Source organism: Teleopsis dalmanni, chromosome 1, assembly GCF_002237135.1.
Source record: "Teleopsis dalmanni isolate 2A chromosome 1, ASM223713v2, whole genome shotgun sequence".
Lineage (NCBI taxonomy): Eukaryota > Metazoa > Arthropoda > Insecta > Diptera > Diopsidae > Teleopsis > Teleopsis dalmanni.
This window is the reverse complement of record NC_051846.1, coordinates 106,240,985-106,262,286: the sequence shown is the minus strand read 5'-3', so window position 1 is coordinate 106,262,286 and position 21,302 is coordinate 106,240,985. Positions and strand designations below refer to the sequence as shown.

General features: G+C 38.4%; 1 protein-coding gene across 1 annotated transcript; it reads right to left on the bottom strand.

Moving 5' to 3' along the window:
* Positions 1-6,018: 6,018 nt before the first annotated feature.
* Positions 6,019-6,486, bottom strand: LOC119665013. Its single transcript, XM_038074349.1, has one exon. The coding sequence runs from the start codon at positions 6,484-6,486 to the stop codon at positions 6,019-6,021; it is 468 nt and encodes a 155-aa protein (XP_037930277.1).
* Positions 6,487-21,302: the final 14,816 nt, after the last annotated feature.

The following is a 21,302-nucleotide window of genomic DNA, read 5'->3' as shown; positions in this document are numbered from 1 at the left end:
CTCTTCATAGTCATAATCATAGTCTTCGTTTGGCTGGAATTAAAGCTCCAAAGAGTCAGCAAAGGCCTCGGCCTATTCTGAATCTGTGTACGCTATGCCAGTCGCCCTATAAATAGGCGGCACTGCCCATTTGCGTTTCAACCTGAAGTATTTGTTTATGGCCCAGAAGGATTTATTACCAATTTTTAGTCCCAATAGGAATTCGCCCCAGTTTTCATTTCTAAAGATGCCAATCTTTCTTCTGATTTCCTTAGACAGTCGGTTGGCTTCTCTTCTACTTCCCGGGTCTCCAGTAATCTGGGCAAATTTACGGACTCTATTACGGTGCCTGATCATATATTTAATATGTTGAGGACTGTTGAAGTAGTTGCTGTGTTTTCTATTTTTAATAGTAGAGTCTCCTTAATTTGATATGTAAGGTTTCGAATACTTGTCTCCAGGTCCATTAAGGTTTCAGGTTGGTTCAACCCTCCTCCAATATCTACTAGATTCTTAAAGGCGGCCCAGTCCGTTGTTAATTATAGAGTTTGCATTCCAGGTCACAACTTTAAATCTGCTTAGTGGAGTATTCATTTCCCAGTGAGAGTAGGTAACAGGCTTTGTGGCATGGTCTGCATTATATTCTTCATAACTCTGTTGAGTTGTGCTTGAAAGTTCTCCATCAGTTTATCTAGATGAGAGGCGGACAAAGAATTGGTGGGGTTTTGTTGTGCCGAGCAGCCTGACATCATTGCGTCAGCATAAGACCTTAATGGCATAACAGAGGAGCTTTCAGATAAGATAGTAGGAATCCATGTGAGGATTTTCTTTTTCCTCATATTCCGCGGGGCACAAGGACACCCTCTATAGTTGGCCGTATGGTCACCACCACAATTCGAGCATTTAGGAGCAGCATCACGGGGTTTTGTACATTGTTGGTGGTGGTGCGATCCCTCACACTTAACACATTTGGGTGCGGCCCCATAATTGGTGGCAACATGCCCAAACTGTTGACAGTTATGGCATTGAGAAGAACCTTTTAGCGGACGCTGGGCTTCGACTGTTACTTTTAGAAGGCAGACACAGGAGACATTATAAATGTCCTTCTGATCAGCGGGAAGACGAATTTTCAACAATTTATCAGCCGCATGTCGAGTTTTAAGGAAGTGACATTCAAGAATGCTGAATCCTTTTTCTTCAAGGTCCTCTTTGATGTCCTCCTGGCTCTGCCCCTCTAGACCTCTTATTACAATATTAAAGTTCTTCTCTTCGGGAAGGAAGTGGGTATGGAATGTTTCTTTAATGTCATTCAAGAATATTATGGTGGTCATCAATAGTAGCTGGAGTTATCTGAATACCCAGGTGCACCTTTTTCGCTTCACTGAACTTCAGGTTTCTTGAGTGAAATTGTTTAACTAACGAGCTCCAGGTATTTGTTCTACGGAGCACTATGGGAACAACTTTGCCTAATTTCTTATCATTTCGTGCAGACTGCTCTTGATTACCATTGCTTGAACCAGCAGCGTTACTAGCGCTTAGGGACATTGACTTTGGAGGCTCGTCAGTGGCTTTGCCTTCTTGTGCAGTCGTCAGTTGAGGGCATTCCGGAAGGATTGTCTTATTTATTACCGTTTTCTCACCATGGAAGGAAGGGACCTTGACCGATTCTGACACCGCTCCCTGAGGTGCAGATTTAGAAACTTTTTCTTGAGAGACTTTGATGACTTGATTTTCTGATCATAAGAGGGGAATTCTTCATTGTAAGAGTTTGCTTCTTCAAGGCGTTAGACTCCTCGGCGGAGATCTCCAACTCCATATGTTCATCGCTGGAGCCTGCAGAATCGTGGGAGGAGTTAAGTGGGGAGGCTGGTAACACCTTCTCCCTTTTGTTATTATGACCTCGCATATTACCTACCCCTGGATTTGTACGGCTTTGCAATTGTTGTTCCACCTCTAAGCAATGTAATTTTAAATCTTCGAATTGCTGTTGCAGTTTAGAGTAATTCATTTGCAACAGCTCATTAAATTTTTTAACTTCAACGAGTTCCGCTGCCATCATTTTAAGTTCATCCAAAGATACCGAATTTAATTGGGGGGTGGATATATCCGGAGGTTTAGCTTGTTTACATTGTTATCTGCTTTTGTCATAATTTTAATGGAGCCGATTTCATAAATTGAAGTTTTTTAAAACAAACAAATAAACTTGTAAAATTGAAAACCAATATCTTTCCTTTAAGAAAACTCATCCCCACGATTATAAATTCACTGTCACGACTCTGGACGACTTCTGAGGATACCCTAGCAAACGTTTTAAATGCACCCAGAAAAAGAATCGTAATAATTGGCGCCAGAGCAGGGACCGTACAAGAGTTTTCCTAAATGAAAGATATTTTATTAGAAAAAAAACCAATTTATCTCAAAACAAAAACATAGTTAGGACGGCATGGATCGCTATAGCGTGCTGGGAGGACTTAGTTATAATCTTAGAAGAAACCGAGGCCAGTATACTAGGAACGGTCGATGAACTTCGTAAGTGTGTACGTGACTACCTAACAACCGAAGAAAACCAGACAAAATTACGAGACACAATTTTGGAAATGGAGACCAAATATGGTCGCAGTAATTCACCTAAATTCAGTAATCTCGAGCCGGAAGTACCAAAGATACATATCCCGAACCCAAACACGGTAAACAATGAGTTTGGTGATATGGCAAAAATCGCCAATCAAGTTCGCAAATGGGCCGTACATTTCGATAGCGAAATAAATCTACTCCCATTTCGGAAGAGACAAAAAGCACCCGCCGACATATACAACGTTTCGCAGGACATCTTGCCACGGATAATACCAGAAATGCTCGAAGAAAGAGCCCTGATATGGTTCCGTAATAATATTGGAATATGGATGGTTAAGTTTTACTCGGGACCATTCTTACGATCAAATGCTGTAAGAAAAACCTCAGCTATGGGAATCGACGGAATGCATTGTCCTCGGGGGTTGTCACACCAGGCGGGGCAATAACCACCCGATCTCCTAACTCGTCAAGTTGAAGATCTTATATGTAAAGGGGAATGCGATTTACGCCGTCATTAAGTAAGGAGGATTCCCCACTATAGCTACTATTGCCACAGGCGCTACGAAGAGTGTTATCGGAAAAATATTTGCACTGCGGGGATAAAATTACCAAACGACGAGATAGTTCACTTAGCAGATGGGACGATTCGACAAGTAACACAGCGGTTCATTTTTAATGTAGAATTTGAAGATAAAACAGTCGAGGTATCTTTTCTCATCTTGGAAGACGCAAACGAAGATGTCATATTAGGTATAGACTTTCTGAAAACAGCGGGTGCTACCTTGCGATGTGGAAATTCAACAATCACCTTCCAAAATCAAGACCAACAAGACCCAATCCACCAAATTCAGCATTTTTCATTAAGTCAAAACATGGGAACTACGGGTAGGAAACCAATCAACGTAAATTTACCAATGCCACCTCATAGTGTACTTCAGAGTGAAGAACCCCTCAATTCTAGTCAAATCACACCCAACAGTGAACAACAGAGCGAAGAACTCACGGACGATAAGAACAAAAATTTTTGGAGCGCGAATTGGGTAAATTCAGCAGTGTGAAGGGAATTAGTACAGTAGCTTACCATGCGATAACCAGGCAGTAAACAATTTACGGCTTTCACAGTTCCGGGACGTGGTTTGTTTTAATGGAAAGTTATGGTCTACATTTGGTCATCATTCTGCCCCTGCCACATTTCAGCAAGCACTGGATTTAATAATCGGACCTGAAATGGAACCTTTCGGGTTCGTGTATTTAGATGACATCATTATTGTTAGTCGCAGTCGTGAAGAACACTTTAAACATGTCGAAGTGGTACTCAAACGGTTACGGGAATCACATTTAAGAATCAATCCTGACAAATGTGAGTTTTTTGATCCACATTAAAATTACCAGGACAAGTGGTCAGCGACAAAGAAATCCATACAGACACAGAAAAGGTTTTAGCAGTGAAAAGTTTGCAACCTCCGACAACGGTACGTGAATTAAGGAGATTCCTAGAAATGACGGCATGGTATCGGCGATTTGTCAAGGACTTCTTAAGGATAGTTCATCCAATAACGGAATTACTCAAGAAAGGAAGGCACTGGAAGTGGCAAACTGAGCAACAAAAGGTGTTTGAAAACTTGAAGAAACAACTAACCAAGGCCCCCGTATTACAGTGTCCTGACTTCGTCAGATCCTTTTGCTTACAAACCGATGCTAGTGCCTATGGTCTTGGCGTCATACTAACATACAAATTCGAAGAAGGAGAAAAAGTGATTGCGTACGCTAGCCGTCGTTTGAATAAAGCCGAATCTAATTATTCATCAACATAGGAGAAGTGCCTAGCTATAATATGGGGTATTCGAAAGATGCGTCCGTACTTAGAGGGGTATCATTTCACGGTTATCACAAATCGCCGGTCTTTAAAATGGCTGAATTTGATTGAAAGTCCTTTAGGGCGAATTGCACGCTGGGCCCTGGAGTTACAACAATAAAGCTTTAATATTCAATATCGAAAGAGCAAGTACAATGTGGTTGCAGATAGTGAAAACAATGAGTACAAATAATTACAGATAGTGAAAACAATGAGTACAAATAATAATGCTATTGTAAAAACCGATTGGACATTTCAACGTAAAAAAGATAACCAATGACAACCTCAGAAGTTCTCCAATTATATGGTGGAAAATGGACAACTCTATCGTCATCTCCTAGACTATGGACAAGACGAAGACTGCAGGTCATGGAAACTTTGTATTCAGACAGCGCTAAAAAAACGAATATTGCAAGAAAACCATGATGAACCAAGTGCAGGCCATTTCGGGATACGCAGAACAAAGCAAAGGCGGCAAATCAATACTACTGGTCAGGAATGTACAGAGGTATGCGTAAGCACATGAAAACATGTGACTCTTGTCAACGAAATAAGCTAAGTCAACAAGCCCATATGGGTTATATGGTTACCCGTAGAATAGAAGAACTGTAATCGGTTATGTAAATACCGAAAATATTTTATTGGCAAATAATTTCATTATATTCGTTACGATATGCCACTGTTTACCGAGGCTAATAGGTATGGCATCGTTATAGCGTATCTGTGTACTATTGGCACAGCCTAACAAGAAATGATTGGGTGTGAGTGGCTCCTGCTCGCTGTGCGTCAAAGGAATGTCTGTAAGCGGTCGGCTGTTAATGATGTGTTCAGCTTCAATTAGTGCTGCCCTTAACGTTTCCACCTTCGGTGCTTCTTCTCTGATTGACTTGAATAATAGACGTTTGATCATTCTTATAAGGCGCTCCCAGCAACCACCTGCACTGGAATTCTGCAGACAATTGAATGTCCATTCAATTCCAAGTTGAGTGGATTCCTCACGTATATCATTAACATCAAGAAACCTTTTATCAGCACATAATTCTCTTTATGTCCCAATAAAGTTCGTACCATTGTCACTACGCATTCTGACTGGCGTACCACGACGGTTAATAAAACTGCGGAAACATACTAGGAACGCATCAGTTGATAAGCTATCGACGATGTCTATATGCATAGCACGTACTGTTAAGCATGTGAATATGACAGCCCAGCGCTTCTCACGGCGACGACCAATAGTAACATGTAATGGTCCAAACAGGTCAACACCTGTGTATGAGAACGGTCGTACATACGGCGTTATACGGGCGACTGGGAGCTGACCCATTAACGGTCGCGCTGGCTTGGCGGTTTCAAGGCGGCATTCCATACAATTGCGTTGGACTGATTTCAAAAGTGGCTTGGCACCAATTATCCAGAACTTTTGGTGTACGGCGTTGATAATTGTAGCTTGATTTTGATTTGTAGGCAACATGATAGTGTTTAATTATTAGTTCGGAGACGACATGGTGCTTCGGCAATATAATAGGGCGTCGAGCTTCAAGAGCCAGATATATGGCTTCGTCTAGGCGACCACTGGCACGAATAATTTCTTCGTTGTCTACGTATGGCGGTTATTTGTATAGTTTGCATTTTTTGTTAAGAGGCTGTTGAAGCATAAGTAGACTCTTTTCCTCCGAAAAACAATCCTCCTGTACCAGTTGCATTATAAATTTTTCGGCTTCATTGATTTCACTTGGTAATAACGGTGGCAACGACTGCAAATTATTACACTCTTCTATAAATAGTGGATCTCGTTTTTTACGGAATATTTGAACAGCTCTTAGGAACCAGCCAACAGAACGTTTAAGTCTAAAAAAATAAATGAAACGATTAAATTCTATTAATGTTTCACTGGCCTGATATTGTAGTAATATCGGTGTCGTAATCTCTTCTTCTGGCGCGTCAGTATAAAACGAAAATGTAGCAATTGGCCAGCTATTTTGTTCTTGACGTAAAATGGTTGGCCCTTTTAACCAAATATTGCCATTGTTTATTTTAGGCACCTCTTTGGCTCTTGTTGCAGCGTCAGAAGGATTCATCTTAGTTGGCATCCATCTTCTTTCGTTGAGGTCAATATTTCAGCTATACGATGTCCAACAAATGGTTTGAATCGGCGATTTCTTGAATTTACCCAACAAAGAACGGTTTTGGAATCAGTCCAAAATACTATACGGCTTATGTTTATGTCATGTCTGTCCACCACCAGCTTTGATAATCGAGTAGCCAAGACTGCAGCCTGCAGTTCCAACCTTGGCATGGATAGGAGTTTCTTAGGCGCTGTGCGAGTCTTACCACAGACAAAAACTATATCGACTGCATATTGATGTTTAATTCGCAGATACACTGCTGCAGCAAATGCAACTTGACTAGCATCCATAAATATATGGATTTGGACCTCGTTGGCAATGTTGAGATGCGGTGAGTAGCATCTTGGTACAAAGAAATTGCCTATTCTGGCAAATTCGTCCCACCACCGAAACCATTTTTGAGATAACGTAGGTGGTAACAAGTCGTCCCAATTTAATTTGGTTTACCAGGTTTCTTGCAATAATACTTTGGCAACAAGTAAGAAATTCGCTAAGATGTCGTATGGATCAAATATAGCCATCACAATTCCTAAAAGTTCTCGCTTTGTTGGAACCCTTTTACCCTCGATAACTTCTTTAGCTATGCGATGAAATTTTGTTAAGAATTGAAACGAATCATTTGTTAGACATCATTTGTTACATTCCAATACATTCCCAAGATTTTCTCAGTTTGGCTCTGCCGATTCAAACAGATGGCCTCTGCACTTTCTCAGTTTCTCAGTTTCTCAATTCTCAGTTTATCGGGCTTATGCGGGTTCTGTACAGAAAAATGCGGCAAATACCACAACGGCTTTGTGACATCGTCAATTTCATCTTGTGTGAGTTTCCTGGCGTAACCTTTGGCGATGTATTTGTTAATTTCGATCATATCGTTCTGAGAATTTGACATTATTTCTCATTTTAGCTTCAATTCCTTGCAAACGTTTGACAGCCATGGCGTAGCTATCAGGCAATATTAGTGAATTTTTTGTTGTATCAGACAAGATTCAACGAGCTCTCAAATCATCGGCTGACTCCAGCGGCGGTGTTGGATTTTCAATTCCAAAATTTTCACAATTAAAATATTCGGCAACAATACGATCAAGACATTTAAATGGTTCTGTTCGGGCAAATAACATTGGCGAATGGACGGTGATGCTTGAACCGGTTGGACCATACGCCACCCATCCAAGTTTAGTTCGAATAGCCACTGGATTAGATGCACCGGCGGTCACTAATGCAGAAGATGCATTTATGTTGGCACAATTTAAGCCCAGCAGCATTAAAGGGCGAACATCGTCATAGTCTTCAATCGGCAAACAATCAAGGTGCCCATAATCTGATTTTTTAAACGATTGTGTTGGCAGTCTTAGATTGGAAATTACGTAAACGTTTTTAATCTCATATTGTTCGCCAGCTTTACCCTTTATGTTGACATTTACCACTGTTGAGTTTTGAGTCACCTTCTCTTCATCATACCACTGCATCGTTAAGTGTTGTTGCTTGCCTTTAAGGCCTAACGACTTGCAATTTTGGCATCATCCACAAGTGCGAAAATCTTCAGTTGTCCCTTTGGAACCATAATTTTTATCGGAACCAATTTAAAAAGAAAACCGGATGGCACAACTCAAAACCTGTTGAACTGATCCAGACGTAGGCGGCACTTGTTGGGACTCATGTAGCAATCTATTATGATTTTTACGGCAACCGTTTATACCGTAGGATCTTTTCATTCGGCACTGTATGACATTGTGTCCTTTCCGCAAACATGACAAACACAAACGAAGCTGTTTCACCTTCACCTAACGCTACTGAACATTTTTACTCAAATACGCTTCACATGTAACTATCAGATGTGGACCTGCACATTCAAAACACTTAACTTCCAGGTGATTTTCTTGTTCCATCTCATGGTTTTGTGCATACATAACTCGGCGCGTATAATTTTGGTTAGCTGGCATTGTAATTTTAGGCTTTTCGGTTTTTGATTGACACAATGCCTGTGGCAAAAGGCAAATTATGGTATTTTTGCGATCTCACTCAACCAAACACTAAATTGTCTTATTGTGGGATATTCCTTCAGAGTTACAGCGTGACGCGCCCACTCGAATTGTTTACTAGGCGGCAGCTTATACACTAGTTGTTCTAATAATATTGGATTGTTCAAGTGTTGCTCACACTTGGCTGATGACAAAAAGGCTACAACATTTCGCACAAGAGAGGACAAGGCAATTACCTATTTCATCTTTCTTTTCGTACGTTACCGATTTCTCGTTGGCAAATTGTCCACGCAAATTACTTATGTCTTCCCGATTCGAAACTGTTTCAGCTCGAACTGCATTCACTGTTTGTTGTAGAGCTTGTATGGCTTTTAACACATCTTGCATTGATGTCTGCTCTTGACATCTTGGCGACACTGGAGTCTCACATGGTGATTTATTATTTTTGCGACTCATCTTTAATTTACTCACTTTGTCTTTTCCCAGGTCATACATAAACGAATGTTATTTTAACGGAAAGAAATGTGAAATGTGTAATCGGTTATGTAAATACCGAAAATATTTTATTGGCAAATAACTTCATTATATTGTTACAATCACTTCGTTACTCATTTATTTTATATTATTTTACGCGCAACGTGAAAGTTTCACATTTGTGTGTCCTTTCCGTCTTTTCTGTCTTCCCTGGTTCGTATCAACTGTCATTCACACTTCATGCTGCCTCGCAGGGCTGCATTCAGCTCAATATTACTCAGAGTTGCTTTTTTACTGTTACAAGAACCATGGGTTACTGTATGTTCAGACTTCGTGGGATCATTACCAAGATCCAAGCAAGGAAATAACAGTCTATTAGTATTTGTCGACAAGTTCACAAACTGGGTAGAATTGATACCATTACGTAAAGCCACAGCAATGACTATCCAAAAGGCATTTCGGGAATGTATTCTGTCACGCTCTGGCATCCTTAAGATTTTTATATCCGATAATGGAACTCAATTCACAAGTCGAGTATTACGACTGTTGAGGAATCAACAAAAAATTAAGAATTAGGTCATAAGTTAAGCGCACGCATCGGTTGCTTAATAAGCAAATTGTACGAATTAAATAATAAATTAATTTAAGTAATTATTGTATATCTTGCACATATTGTTGCATTTTACTTTGTATAAAAGACGAAATAATTTTAAATAAAATCAGTTATTTGTATATTTATCAGAAGTACTATGAGACATTACGAACTAGAGCAACTTTCCGAAAAACATCTTCAAATCACTACTATTTGCATACTTATCGCCCAAATGAAGCTAATGTTATCTGCTATATATTGCCCTCCTAGATTTTCGTTAACAACTGACCATTTTACAAAATACTTTGATTCCTTAGGACCGAAATTCCTAGCAGCTGAAGATTTTAATGCTAAGCACACCTTCTGGGGCTTCAGATTAATATCGCCACGACGAAGACAACTTTATGCAGCTCTTAACAAGGGACTCGAAGTAATATCATCTGGAAATCCCACTTATTGGCCGACCGATACCAGTAAAACTCCTGATTTGATCGATTTTGGTGTCATTAAGGGTTTGAATAAGGATTGTATCTCTGCTGACTCGTCGTATGATTTGTCTTCAGACCATTCTCCGGCACGCTGTCGATATATTTAACAAAACTCTAATTGACGCGGCTGCTGAGTCTACTATTGTCCAACAGGACCATGCAAAAAGAACAATTTTTCCATCGACCTTGAACGGGCTTATCTCTGCTAAACGTAATGCGAGACGAGATTGGCAAAGATGCCGTTCTCCCCGATCTGAACTCAGCCTCTATGTAGCAACTAAAGCCCTGAAAAAAGGCCTTGATGAGGAAAGAAACAATTCAATACAAAATTATTTAGAAAGCCTTGGCTATCAAAAAGTGCATAATTATTCCCTATGGAAAGCTGCAAAGAAATGTAAAGCCCCAATTAAAAGAGGACCTCCTATACGCAAACAAGATGGCTCTTAGGCTCGTAGCGATGAAGATAACATTAACATTAATAACATTAACCCAAAAAAAGCACCTGGACAAGACCAAATAAATGGGAAAATGATTAAAAACTTGCCGAACTCAGCGATCGTTTTCATTCTCACCATTTTTAACAGCATACTGTCTCTTGGGTACTTTCCGACGCATTGGAAAACTTCGCTGATAAAAATGATCCCTAAGCCTGGAAAAGATCCCTCAGTTGCTACATCATATTGACCAATAAGTCTATTGCCACAAATATCAAAAATTTTCAAAAAACTCCTAATTAAAAAAATACTGATTTCCTCGCCGATAGAAAACATAATTCCGGATCATCAATTTGGTTTCCGCAAAGAGCATAGAACAATTGAACAGGTCCTTAGAATAGCTAACGAAATACACTTAGCTTTACATTCAGAACAATATTGTACGGCAGTTTTTCTTGATGCAGCGCAGGCATTTAATAAAGTGTGGCTTGAAGGACTTTTATTTAAAATAACGCTCTCGATTCCAAAAAATTTTCATAAACTTCTAAAATCATACGTGACTCATCGAAAATATAGGGTTAGACACAAATCGTTCACTTCGCAAGAGTACGATATCCTCAGGGTAGCGTCCTTGGGTCGCTTCTATACTTAATCTATACAGCTGATATTCCACAATACCCAAACAATTTGCTGACGACGTTCGCCGACGACACTGCCATAGTTAGTTCCGACATAAAATTCATCCACGCCTCTTGGTTTGATTGAAGAGTGGCTTACAATATGGAGAATCAAGGTGAATGAAATCAAATCTGTTCAAGTAACTTTTACTCTAAGGAGAGAAACATGTCCTGTAGTTAAAATTAATAATGTGGATATCGCTCAATCACATTCTGTAAAATATCTGGGAATTCATCTAGATAGAAGGCTCACGTGGACTAGTCATATTGAATCCAAAAGATGTCAATTGAATCTTAAATATAGAGAATTGTACTGGCTTCTAAATTGCAACTCTAAACTCAGTCTCGATAACAAATTGTTAATTTATAAATCATAATTAAAGCCGATTTGGACTTATGGTATTGAACTGTGGTGTTCAGCGAGCAATACAAATATAGAAAAAATCCAGAGAGTACAAAATAAAATTCTCCGACAAGCTACATGCGCCCCGTGGTACGTCAAAAACAAAAACCTACACAAAGATCTTAATTTACCAACTGTTGAAGAAGTTATTCGTCAATACATACCTAAATTTCGAGAGAGACTCAAGTCGCATCCAAATCCTCATGTTCGATACTTATCTTCTGCAACTGCACCAAATCGTCTTAAAAGAAAATCCTTGATAAATATGAATTCTCTAGCTCAATAGCATACATTTTAGTTTGTTAAGATTTGCAAAATTATTGTCAATTTCCATTTTAGAAAGATTCAATAAATAATAAGGTTTAAAAAAAAATCAATGTCTCACCAATCATATATTGTTTCTCCCCACCATTGGACTAAGAGACTTAAGTCTAATGTTGATCAAGTACAAGCGTACCGAGGCTTTTAATATTGGAGTGAAGTAAATACAAGCGTACCGAGGCTTTTAACATCGGAGTGAAGCGCATACAATCGTATTAAACAAATCAAATCAAATACAAACATAGGACAGCATGAAGATCGAAGAGATAGATCAAGTTATACAAAATCAAAAGGAAATTGAAGGTGAGATCCAGAAGATCTGGATAAATTTTAAAAAGGATTCTATACAGAATTTGCGTCAGAAAAGGGACGCATTTAAAGACAATGATGATAATCGGATCAAAATCTTGAAGCCTGATCATGAATATATCACATAAAATTACTTCGGCCAGGTACAACAAAGACAGGCTGAAATCAAAAACCGATTTAATAATGAATTGAAAATAATAAGGCAAATGAAATAAAAAGGGAAGATCAATTTTTAAGGCATCAAGTTCGAAGAGAGCAAGAGGAAGCTAAGGAAGTAAGTACCAATGACGGAGTCACCATCGCATAGCCATTTAATATTACGAACAAACGTTTAGCAATCTTAAGCACAAGTCTGTTGTAAATCAAAGAGACAGTAGACAATAGAAAAGTATTGAAACGTTGCAATTTAAGTTGGAAAAGCTGAAGAATTGTTGGGCAAAGATCTCACAACTAAACGATGAATGCCTGCGCAGCCATGATGAAGTAGACCAAGGAGATTATACTCAACTAGAGTCGATATATGAAGAAATGTATATTCAATTACAAGAAGAACTGAACGTTTCAGAAACAAGAACACCTGTAAGTAACAATATCAAACTTCCACCGTTGAACGTACCAATATTCAACGGCAGATATGAAGAGTGGTGTCCATTTTGGAAATTTTTCGACCGATTAGTTCAACAAAACCCTAATCTAGTGTGTAAGGACGGAATTTTGTACAAATTTCCGTCTTACATAAACTTATCATTTTTACTAAAAATCGTCTGCATAAAAATCTATTTATATATTATAAACAAAGAAGCAGCGAACATCCACACGCACAGCCAGCATAGCAGAGCCAGCAGCAAACATCCACACGCACAGCCAGCATAGCAGAGCCAGCAGCGAACATCCACACGCACAGCCAGCATAGGTCAAGCCAAGCTCACGGCAGAGCCGTTACCTCGCGAAGAAATGCATTATTTGTTTACGCACGCTGAATTACACTTGTTCGGTTGTGCGTGCAATTAATAAAGTGAGAATGATTGCATATAAATAGATGACATTTTGGTATGCAAAATGACTTAGCGCCAGCATCTCGAAGTGAGTAGTCACCTACTCTAACGCTAAGTCTTTTTGAAAGCCTATAGTATTTTGATACTAAGGCTAAATAAATTTGTAGAATCTTGCGTAGAATCGTATATAACGCCTCTGATGTTCTGACATCGTTGGCTAGAGTTTGTCAAGTAGAGTAATTTTATATAACGCCTCCGATGTTGTGACATCGTTGGCTAGAGTTGTCAAGTAGAGTAATTTTATATAACGCCTGAGTGACACCTCAGCAAAATTAAAACGACGAATCCGTGTCACTACAATTGGCGCCCGAGCAGGGACTAGTGTTCGATAGTAGTCCAAGTGGAAAGAAAAAGATCCAAAGAATAAAATATTAACGAATATCGCAACAAGAAATAATGTCGGTGGGATCAAGAGGAATACCAGGAACATATGGAAGTTCAATAAATCCTCCAGTGCGCTCCTACCTTCAGATGGTTGAAGAGGTACAGAAGTGGTCCTGTAAATATGACGGTGGTAAGGATCCACTATGTTTCATCGATCACATAGAGGAACTTGCGGATATGTACAGTATCGATGTAAACCTAATTCCCAAGATCATGCCAATACTCTTTGAGGACAAAGCATTAAAATGGTACCGCAACAACCATAAACCTTGGCCCCTATGGTCAAGCTTCAAGGAAGATTTCTTAAAATTCTTCATATCATGTAGATATTTCGAAAAATTAAATAATGAGGTACGAACACGACTACAAAAGACAAACGAAAGTTTCAAGGATTACTCACTTGACATTATAAATTTAATGCGACACACTGGCATGGATCCAGATTCGCAATTGGAGAGGGTGTATCGAAACATGAAGGCAGACTACCGGATGTACATTAAACGTTCAGAGTTTACAAGCTTAAATGAATTAACAACACTCGCCGATGATTTCGAAGAACTAAGCACAGAACAGGATAAAGTGAGCCGCCATCGTGTTCGAGAAGTGAAAGTAGGGCGCATGGTAGTCGAGTCCCCTCAAGTAATGGTGCTGCAAAACACAATGAGTAACATACCCAATATGCCAGAACGGGATGACGTTATCCATAGTTCAAGCTCAGAGTCATCCATTCTTCATCAGAAACCAAGTAATCAGCCACAGAATCAATCAACCGCTAAGCAAGCAACAGCATTTATAACTAGAAATGTGACTTCAGCATCACTACCAAAGTCAAGCATAACACACAACGCGTACAACCTCGAGGTTATTCAAAAGCCCAGGCAATAAACCAGCAAGAAAATCCACAAGAGCAGACACCATGTAAGTGCTTAGTACCACAGCGTCACCGAAATCCAAAACCCATCACAGAGTTGCAAGTTCAGAGTCCAGATGTACCGCGTCAGCGAAATTCAAAACTCATCACAGAGTCACAAAATCAGAGTCCAGATGTACCGCGTCTGCGGAATTCAAAACTCATCCCGAAGTTACAAGTTCAAAGTCAGGATGTACAGCGTCAGCGAAATTCAAAACTCATCACAGAGTCGAAAAGTCAGAGTCCAGATGTACTGTGTCTGCGAAATTCAAAACTCATCACAGAGTTGCAAGTTGAGAACCCAGATGTATCGCATGAACAGGAACAACAGGCTTCTCAGGGAAAATTCAACGTTGCTCAACAAAGAGAAAAGGTAACCAAGCTACTGATCCAAGTAATAGAAAATTGTCTCGGAGCACAGGATTCACCAAGCCCACGTGAGCAGAATTATGATTACATCAGTATACACCAAGATGAATTTCTCAAAGTTTTTAGGAATTCTAGAAAGCGTACACGAAACCATTCAACGAAGTAGTCCAGTTTAAATCCCCCGAAGAAGGAGGGAAATCTAAGGACGGAATTTTGTACAAATTTCCGCCCTACATGTGGTCCATTGCAAGTAAAATCTATCGGTGGTGCCAGGTATTTCTTATTAATTAAAGATGACTATTCTCATTTTCGTTCTGTTTATTTCTTGAAAGAGAAATCTGAAGTTCCAAATACCATTAAAAGTTTCTTGATGCAAGCGGAGAAAGTTGATCAACAAAAAATAAAGCGCATGCGTACGGATAATAATTTGGAATTTGTTAATGATGAATTGCTCAAAATATTTGCACAATTTGGTGTAAGGCATGAAAAGACGGTGCCGTATACTCCGCAGCAGAATGGCTGTGCTGAACGTGAGATGCGAACGGTAATGGAGCTAGGGCGTACAATGATTTATATTAATGACATGGATTTGAAATTTTGGGCTGAGGCAGTGAATACCGCAGTTTACGTATTAAATCGTACAGGTACTAGTACGGTGAACGAGAAAACACCATATGAGTTGTGGTATGGACAACAGGCGAATATAAGTCATCTCCGCAGTTTTGGTGAAGAAGTTTATGTGCACATACCTAAAGAAAAACGACGCAAACTGGATGCAAAAGTCTGGAAAGGTATTTTTGTTGGTTAAGCAGACAACAGCAAAGCTTTAAGGGTGTGGAACACTAACTCGCAAAAAATAGAAATTTCGCGCGATATTCAATTTTTACCTGACACAGCAACTCTCAAAGTTCAGTCATCTCTAGAATTTAATTCGCAAAATCACAGCGCAGAACGTGAATCAAAATTTGATAAAAAACTTCATGGATATGAAGAAGTGGAAAAAGGTAATGATAATGAGATATCGGAGGACAATGTGTTTTATGATGCTCTCAACAATGATGACAAGAACAACCACAATAAGAGCTGCATTGCTAATCGTCTTCAAAGTAAAACTAGTTCGGAACATATTGCAGCCCTAATGATAAGCGAGGAGCATAAATCTTTTGAAGAACCGATGCAGGTAAATGATCGCGCAAAATGGCAAGCAGCAATGAATGACGAGTACGAGTCATTAATTGAGAATGAAACTTGGAATTTTGTTGAAACACCATTAGATCAAAAAATAATAAAAAATCAGCGGATTTACAAACTAAAGCGAGATGCTCAAGGAAATATTGATCGCTATTGATCGCTATTGGCGGTTGACGAATCAACAAAAAATTAAGAATTAGGTCATAAGTTAAGCGCTCGCATCGGTTGCTTAATAAGCAATTAATTAAAATGCAATTATTGTTGCATTTTACTTTGTATAAAAGTCAATCATCAGTTCACAATCGGATAATAAAAACATTGATTAGCCAACTGACGGATGGAGATCAAAGAAACGACAAAGAAAGCGATGATTCGATTCGATTATCGAATAACCAGTATGACAAGGTCACGTCAGGAACAGGAGATATAACACGCAATTAAACAAGATCGCGTTGTAAATACTTACCTAACCTCGCAGTTAATGGTAATCAGCAATGAAATGGACTGCGATTGGCGCACTATGGAACAAATGTCTCAGACGTCGCGTCGATATCAAGAGCAAATTTGTGAACAAATGATACAACAAACTGGCTGTGAATGCATGTCATCCAGAAACCCTACGTATTGGCCAACTGATACGGAAAAGATACCAGACCTCCTTGATTTCTTCATCATAAAGCAAGTCTCGACATACAATCTTAAAATCGAAGACGGAACCGAACTTAACTCTGACCACTCCCCGGTATACCTTACTACATATGGCTCTCCTATTGTTAACAACGTGGCGAGTAAAATTGTCAATAAGTCAACTGGAATTACTTTAGAACATTCCTTTCTAATAATATTTCGGCTTCGACTGAAATTCACGGTGAAGGCGATGTGGAGTTCGAAATTATAGACCTTACAAAGAAAGCTTCAACAAGCCGCGTGGTTAAGCAATCCTATATGGAAGAAATCAAACTGTCCGCATAGATATCCAACGGCCATATTAGAACTACTACAAAAAAAACGTAAAATAAGCAAAAAGTGGCAACACTCGAGATCCCCAGCAGTTAAAGCTAATTTAAATAGGCTGACTAAAGAACTTACCTCTGAGATCAAGCGCTTTAAAAATAAACAATTCCATTCATACTTATCTGATTTGACCAATGATCGCAGCACAGATTACTCCTTGTGGAAATGCACTCGAAATATAAAACGTCCAGCCTCTCATAACGCACCAATAAAGACCTTCACTAGCCAATGGGCCAATAGTGATAAAGAAAAAGCTGAACTTTTTTCTGAACATTTAACAAAAGTATTCTCTATCTCTGGTAGTGAGAATAGTGTTGAAACTTGTAATCTGGGTACTAATAGCATAAACAATTTGCCGCCAGCTAGCAAGCTTGAAGTAATTATGATAATAAAGAACGAACTTAAGCTAAAAAAAACACCAGGATATGATCTCATAACTGCAGAACTTCTTAGAGAAATCCCAGCTAACTGCATAGTTAAACTTACTAACATCTTCAATGCTGTTCTACGATTGAAATATCTCCCTTCGGTGTGAAAGGTCTCAGAAATTATTATGGTCCTTAAACCGGAGAAAGATGCAAACGAGGTTAGCTCCTATAGGCCAATAGCTCTCCTACCTGTGCTTTCAAAAGTATTTGAAATAATTATGCTCAAACGGATGTTGCCTTTACTTGAATAACAGCAGACCATACATATGCATCAATTTGGATTCAGGTGTAATCACTCGACCATTGATCAAGTCCACAGAATCACAAACGTAATCGAAACTGCCCTTGAGGAAAAGAAAGTATGTTCAGCAGTATTCTTAGACGTATCCCAGGCTTTCGACAAAGTTTGGCATACAGGTCTACTAACAAAAATAAGAGACATTTTTCCGTTGGAGTATTTCGATTAGGTTTCTTCTTATTTGTTCAATCATAACTTCCGTTTTAAGCATGGAAACGATTACAGTGAACTCCAAAAAATCAACGCTGGGATACCCCAAGGCAGTGTACTTGGTCCTTTGTTATATTTAATATACACACATGATTTGCCAACGAGCTCAGCGACGTTCACAGCAACGTTCGCTGACGATACAGCTGTTCTAGCGATTAAAGATGATGATGACCTAACAGCAGCCAGGTGTATGCAATCTTCTGTCAATGACATTATCGCTTGGGATGAAAAATGGAAAATAAAACTTAACCACTATAAATCTGTTCACGTCAACTTTACAAACCGAAATATCAGATTTATGCCTCTCTACATTGATGGAATACAAATTCCACATTCTAATACGGCTAAGTACCTCGGTATGACATTGGATGCAAAGCTGAGATGAAATGAAAAAAAAAGAGAAATGAACTGAATATAAAATACAGATCAATCAAATGGCTTATTGGAAAGAAGTCGAAACTGTCACTTTATAACAAGCTTTTAATTTACAAACAAATATTAAAACCAATTTGGACATATGGTATTCAGCTCTAGGGATGCGCTAGCAGCACACAATTTGAAACCATACAAAAATTCCAAAACATTATATTAAGGGGTGTGGCAAATGCACCATGGCACGTAAGGAACTCTGATCTGCATCGTGATCTAGGGATAAATACGGTGGCGGAAGAAGTACAGCTAAATGCAAGAATGCACCTGCAGCAACTGTACTCTCAACCGAATGATGAAGCTAACGAACTGGCGTCAATAGAGCCAACACGTCGCCTTAAGCGTCTAAAACCTTGCGATCTTTGGTCGCAACCTGTCCGAAATGCGTGATAAATGAACTTGTGTGATTTCTGATTAAATTCTTTATAATTGTGAATTAAAATTGTTTGTTAGCTTATTATTATTATTGTTAGCTAGTTACTCTTACAAAAATTTATTTAATCAAATTAAATAAATTTATATATATAAAAAAAAAATACTTAGCCTCCGGAGCTAGAGGAGACAATACGTGACGCACTCAGTAATTAAACCAAAGGAAAATGCTTCTCCTATCGACGTACCGTCAACAACGTTATTTACTTAGTGCGTATCAATAAGCAAGGCCAAGTTTTGGTTCGACGCCTTCACTAAACGAATAAATACGCGAATATAAATTGTCACGACTCTGGACTCTGGTCTTCTGAGGATACCCTCGCAAACGTTTTGAAAAAGTGTCTTTACAGTACTTTCTATTGCCTCATTGCTACTACGCAAATAATTTTTCCCATTCACGCTGTTTTTCCGTTTCCTTACTAAAAATTTTTTCCTGACGGTAATCATACTTCCGCATTAGCGAGACCAACTTTCATGAAAGTTGAACAACGCTTTTGAGTAACTTCCTCTGCCCTTCGATCGATCTACTCGAATTTGCGACGTGAATGTATTCGATGAAGTGGATGTCGAAGGCAAGACATCTATTAGCGAACAACTGATTCATAAATCCGAATTCGTTTCATCTGCATTATTTACATTTTCTGCATTAAAATCTTCCGCGTTCTTAAATCTTAAATCTTAAGCGTTCTTATAGAATTAAATTCTAGGTCTGAATTGTGCTCATCTGTGTTGTCATTCAAATATTCTTCATTCCATTCGCCTGCAATTAAAAAAATTAAAGGTCGGTAACAAGATATTTACTTGTATGCTAAATTACCATTTAGGTGTTCAATATCTAAAGTATCGCACTCGTTATGTTATAATGTTAAACTACTTTTAGTAAGCTGAAAGTACTTTTAAGCAAAATTCAATTTAATGTGGTAACGCGATCTTAAAATCGATTTTAAGAACATTAATACAACTTTTAAGGCTCGCGTAAACGTAGTGAGTGTTGATAAACCAGCTAACCGAAAGCCATATTTAACTTGTATTGTTTCAAGTTGGAGTTTTGTGAATTTGCTGTTAAAATGCAATAACAAATTCTGTTGGGTAGACCTTTTACTCAATTTATTAAAATTACTCATTCTCCATTAAAACTCAATAATTACAAAAACTAAAAACTAGACTCGTTGAGTCCCTTTAATGTTTAAAAATATAAAAAAAGTAGTTCATCGCTTACTGTTATCAAAGAAAGTCTTAAGTTATTTAAATCCAAAAAAAGCTTTTGATTGACGAACTCACTTGTTATCATATTAGAACGAAATCATGAACCAACTATAGAATAGGTGTGTATAAATCTTTGTTTTAAGAATATGTTTATACTCATATAGATGCTCATGGACCATTTCATTAAAACGGTTATCAAATAAAATTAATAATCGTTTTTTGCCAATACATAAACTGAGGTACATGCAAATGTGAACTTTTGTGTTTTGCTAATGTAAGGATCTGGAAGGACAGCTGGCCGTTCTTGCATGTTGTCATTCTTGCGGTTGGCATGTTGCAATGGTAATATGGTGACACTTGTTCAGGACGACTAAGTTTTGAAGGAGAGCAATGTTATGAATTAAAAATAGTAATTTGAAAATAATTTTATAGAAGTAACAGTTAGTTGGCCTGTATTACATTAATTTAATCGTGTGTTGGCGGTTGCTAAACATTAGAGCACTAAAAAATGTTTAATTTAATTGCTTATCTTGATTCAGCGATTTCGAATGAGTACGCCGAATCAAAATTTAAGTAATAGTAGGTGCTCTCGGCAATTTTTAATTGTGACTAAATTGTACGCCATAATAATAATTCTACTTTTTCTCTCTAAGCACCTAGTTGAGAAAACCTAGTTTGCCAAACATTTAAGCAACTACAATAAAAACTGTTATTTAATTTTTAAATTTAGCTTTATTAGCTTTTAGCTTTATTGTTAGCTATTTGCCAAAACATAACATTTGACAGATTACAACAGTGATGCCAATATCTAGCTTAGCGTCTATAGTTAGCAATTTATGATTTTTTGCCACACTTAAAAGGTGATGAAAGCACCCAACATTTAATTTATTGAATGATAAAGTGGTTGGTTGGTTACAGTGGCAGGCTATAAGACTTCCATGTACCTTAACAAGCTATTTTTCGCAGTTTAGCACATTCCTCGGAAGAACCCTAATATAGAAGAGTATAAACTAAATATATCTCGCCAAATTTAGATAATTTATTAGGTTTTTTGTCTACTCCAATGAACAGTGTGATAAACTATGAAGGAAGTATTTTCCTAAAAACCTTTTTCTTCTGGACGTCACAGCTAGGCATTCACAGAGAAATTGCATTATGGTTTTTT

Bases quoted from the DNA above. Each gene is read 5' to 3' on its own strand.
- LOC119665013 (XM_038074349.1), bottom strand. From the start codon at position 6,486: ATGAATCCTTCTGACGCTGCAACAAGAGCCAAAGAGGTGCCTAAAATA.